Source organism: Ylistrum balloti, unplaced genomic scaffold, assembly GCF_031769215.1.
Source record: "Ylistrum balloti isolate Yb309-2 unplaced genomic scaffold, AGI_CSIRO_Ybal_v1 Utg371094, whole genome shotgun sequence".
Classification (NCBI taxonomy): domain Eukaryota; kingdom Metazoa; phylum Mollusca; class Bivalvia; order Pectinida; family Pectinidae; genus Ylistrum; species Ylistrum balloti.
The window spans coordinates 38,558-42,822 of record NW_026782603.1 but is presented as its reverse complement, the minus strand read 5'-3'; the positions used below and the strand labels follow the sequence as shown (position 1 = coordinate 42,822).

At 40.5% G+C, this 4,265-nt stretch overlaps 1 protein-coding gene across 1 annotated transcript; it reads right to left on the bottom strand.

Moving 5' to 3' along the window:
* Positions 1–2,233: 2,233 nt before the first annotated feature.
* LOC132560662 (uncharacterized) lies at positions 2,234–3,103 on the bottom strand. The gene has a single exon (XM_060225328.1). The coding sequence runs from the start codon at positions 3,101–3,103 to the stop codon at positions 2,234–2,236; it is 870 nt and encodes a 289-aa protein (XP_060081311.1).
* Between the last annotated feature and the right edge of the window lie 1,162 nt (positions 3,104–4,265).

Below are 4,265 nucleotides of genomic sequence, written 5' to 3'. Positions count from 1 at the left end.
CGCGCTATGGATGGAATGGTAAGAATGTCCAATAAAACCAAGAGGTAGGTTAGTGTTCTTATGTCTATGTGTACTACTTTTTACATCTACAGCTATTACGTCAACGACAAATACAAACTATCATTTATAATGTATTAATTCACTACACACATATACATATATATATAGTCTGTCATGCGCCACAACCAAAGTTATTTCTTAAGCATTCTCGATATTTTCATTTTATACCATAGCACCCACTATGCACCATAACCACAGTTTTAACATGCATTCTTGTCTTGCGCCATCACCAAAGCTAGTTATCATTTTCACCAGATATTACTAACAAGTCTAACAAGCGTTTGCCATGCGCCATCACCAAAGCCTTTTAACCATGCATTCATCGATTTGTTCGCCAGATACAACTATCAAGCATTTGCCATGCGCCATCACCAAAGCCGTTTTTTCACCATGCATGCATCGATTTGTTCGCCTCATGCCACTACGACGCGTTTGCCATGCGCCATCACCAAAGCCTTTTAACCATGCATTCATCGATTTGTTCGCCTCATGCCACTACGACGCGTTTGCCATGCGCCATCACCAAAGCCTTTTAACCATGCATGCATCGATTTGTTCGCCTCATGCCACTACGACGCGTTTGCCATGCGCCATCACCAAAGCCTTTTAACCATGCATTCATCGATTTGTTCGCCAGATACAACTATCAAGCATTTGCCATGCGCCATCACCAAAGCCGTTTTTCCACCATGCATGCATCGATTTGTTCGCCTCATGCCACTACGACGCGTTTGCCATGCGCCATCACCAAAGCCTTTTAACCATGCATTCATCGATTTGTTCGCCAGATACAACTATCAAGCATTTGCCATGCGCCATCACCAAAGCCGTTTTTTCACCATGCATGCATCGATTTGTTCGCCTCATGCCACTAAGAAGCGTTTACCATGCGCCATCACCAAAGCCTTTTTTACCATGCATTCATCAATTTGTTCGCCAGATATCACTAACAAGTGTTTGACATACGCCATCACCAAAATCTTTTTCATAATGCATTCAAGAAAATTTTCACCAGCTATCACTAAACCAGCGTCTGTCATGCGCCATCACAAAGCCATTTCTTGTATTAACCATATAATTCTATAACTGAACATACATCATGCACATACACGCTGTTCATTATACATTCATGGCATTTATAAGTTTGCGTTCGATTTAAATTAAGGAACGAAATTTAGCCATACATCAGCTCTCACTACACACATTGTATTCTGTCTCACCAATAATATACTGGATGCATTTGCTTTTGTCAATCGCCCTCGACAACAGAGTTTAATAGTCAAAAGTCCACTTCAAATATATATAATTAATATTATGATAAGTAATCATGTTTAAAATCAAACCGTTTTGGCTGCATTTCGTGGCTGATTTGCGTTATAAACGCTGTAACTGACCAGAAGCATTTCAAGCAAGAAATGTGATAGATATAAAGTTGTAGTCAATATCTAAGTCACACCAAGGTCAAAGAAGTTAACATCAAACAGTATAGAGTTAGGTGTTTAAACTAATTAATTTGCGCTTATAACATAAAACCCTGTACCATTGCCATGCACTATCACCAAAGCTCTACAAAGCTAAATAATCATGCATACAATGTTATTTCGTGGTTTACATCTATATAGTCAACAACACAAGATCGTCGGTCACATGTAAATCGCGTGCACGACAATATATAATCGGTCAACATTACCGAGTTCTATACAGCCGACATATATAGCTGTCAAATACTCATCGATTATGCATCATAAAAGGGCATCTTAAAGCGATATCGTGATCCAGATCTGAACACTAAGCAACGTATTGATTATTTCATATAAATTTGTACACATTTCATGGTAATTATCGATATGTGGTTGTGACAGTACGTAGTCCTATTGTAGAGAGGCTCTAGGGTAGGATGGTCTCGGCTTTAAAACCGCCATGTAGCGAGCGCGCGTGTCTCTCAGGATGCCAACTTGTCAGCCCTCCCTAACAACGAAATATTCCAATATGGTATGAACATACAATATCAATATTTTTGTCAAATATTCAGTTCACGCGGTCCACTACCTGTTTAAAGTTTTATCTAACAATAGAAATACTATTGCATGCTTTTTCATGACAAAGTCGTTTAAACATGTGATATAAAAAAACAACTAAATATTAGTCAATGATGAAATTGAACGAGTCTATCTTACCTGGACGAGCCAGAATACATCGACGTCATTGGAGGCAGGTGCACATTGTCTTTCCAGAATTCGTGAAATTGGCTCAATTTCCCGGCATCAATTAACCGATCCACGTCTGCTTCCCTAATAGCCTGTTCCATTTCGTCGGTTGGAGTATACTCCCAAAACCGAAGAATCGGTTTCTCTTCCGTAAGATGCAGAGTGATTAAACAGAGTTTGAGTAAATCAGGGTCACAGAGTCCATTTTGGATCACCAAAGCTTTGTACAAACACATTTCGGCCAGGTCCAGTGGTCTGGGTGTATCCATACCAGTGACCTTAATGTTTATTGCATACATATACTCGTCTCTATGACAAAGAGCGTCTACCTGTCCCGTCATTACGCGTACACAGTTTGACACTTTCACGTGGCCTGTCAGTTTCACAGCAACAGCCTCAGACGATTGGAACCACGTGTCCAATTTTCGTTCGAACAGCTGACAGATGTGATTACAAAAGCTGAACTCACTGCTAACCCGAGTCACTTGTCCGAATGCGTCCGTGGCTCCTTTCCCATGGAAATACCTCATCATAGCGTCGTGGAAGTCTTTTCCTTGTGCTTCTCTGGAAACATTGTAAAGAAAGTCCTGATATCTCGCGCGATTTTTCACATGCTTGCTGAGATCTAGACGACAAGCTTCTTTCCTGGCCAGGAAGGACTCCCATCGGACCCTCTGGTCCGGGCTGTACGTACTACAGACAAGCTCCTCTCCGATACATTCAACCACCATAAAAATCTTCATGGTAGTTAGGTCGTAGGTCCTGGACAACTTCTCAAGTCGGCGACGAAGTTCGTCCTCATAACGAATTAAAGAGTTCGTCGAAGCGACTGACATTGTACAGATTTCATACAATGACACCAGTTCCTCGGAAAGAATATTTATATTCCGTATTCGAGTACTCTGCAAACCGAACAATACAGCCCAGTGTTGGAAATCTTTTTTATTCCACTCCAAAGACCTCCGATTTCACAGTCCACGAACAACGTGCCATTTCCCTACTTACACAAAACCCACGATTGATTTGTCACTGTTATCTATCCTTACAGCTGATAAGTAATCCTCCAAAATCGGACATGTTTGGAGTTTGTGTCGTTGTGTGTACGCATCACTCCATGTTAATAAGACATCTTTCCAGAGAATATCGTATTGACACTGGCAATCTTGGTCCGTTTCAACATTTCATCTTCCGTATTTAACGCCGTCGCGTATTAAATAATGTAGCAGGTATTTTGTGTGTACGGTCAATAAAATATCACTCGTGTGGCGTCTTTTGTAAACCAGGTAGACTTACCTGTGGCATACCTGTAGAAATGTACGCCTATTATAGTCTCGTCTGAACAGTGTATCGAATAACGTCATACTCGTCCAGCCATAAGCTCTGTCCAGGACAACTCGGTCGTGCGGTATGGGATCGTGGCGATTTGTCTTTCAAGTGGTATCTGTGGGACAAATTGCCCGATTCGACCGACTGAGTCTCTAACGGGAGTATGGTGATAGACAAGTCTGGACATCTCTGTGGAATGTTTTCCCATGCTGTGTAATGTACATATAGAGGTAGTGAAGAGCAAACACAGAGAAACCAAAACTCGATATATTCCGACTACACTGCAAGGCTGTTTAGTCTACAACTGACATTTGGATAAAGGGTCGCTGACTGAATGGTTATTGTTCGTGTATAAATATGTACTTAATATAACATGTCCGAACTACTTACCAATATACATAGAAGTTTAACTTAATACCTGTGTAGAAATATATACGTTGTTCTTCACATTTAAGTTAACGGCACTCTTAGTATCACCATTCCAAATGAAGTCAGAATATTTTCAGAAAATTAATCCGGTGACAATCAAGATTTCAAATTACCCCATATTAACCCTGAGGCCTTTTCTGAAACTATTTGTTGGAGTTTAATTGAATGGATTGCGTATTTACTTTAAAATACTCTAGTAAATTACACCCATAGTTCTCGTTTCGTGTTACAGGGATATATATA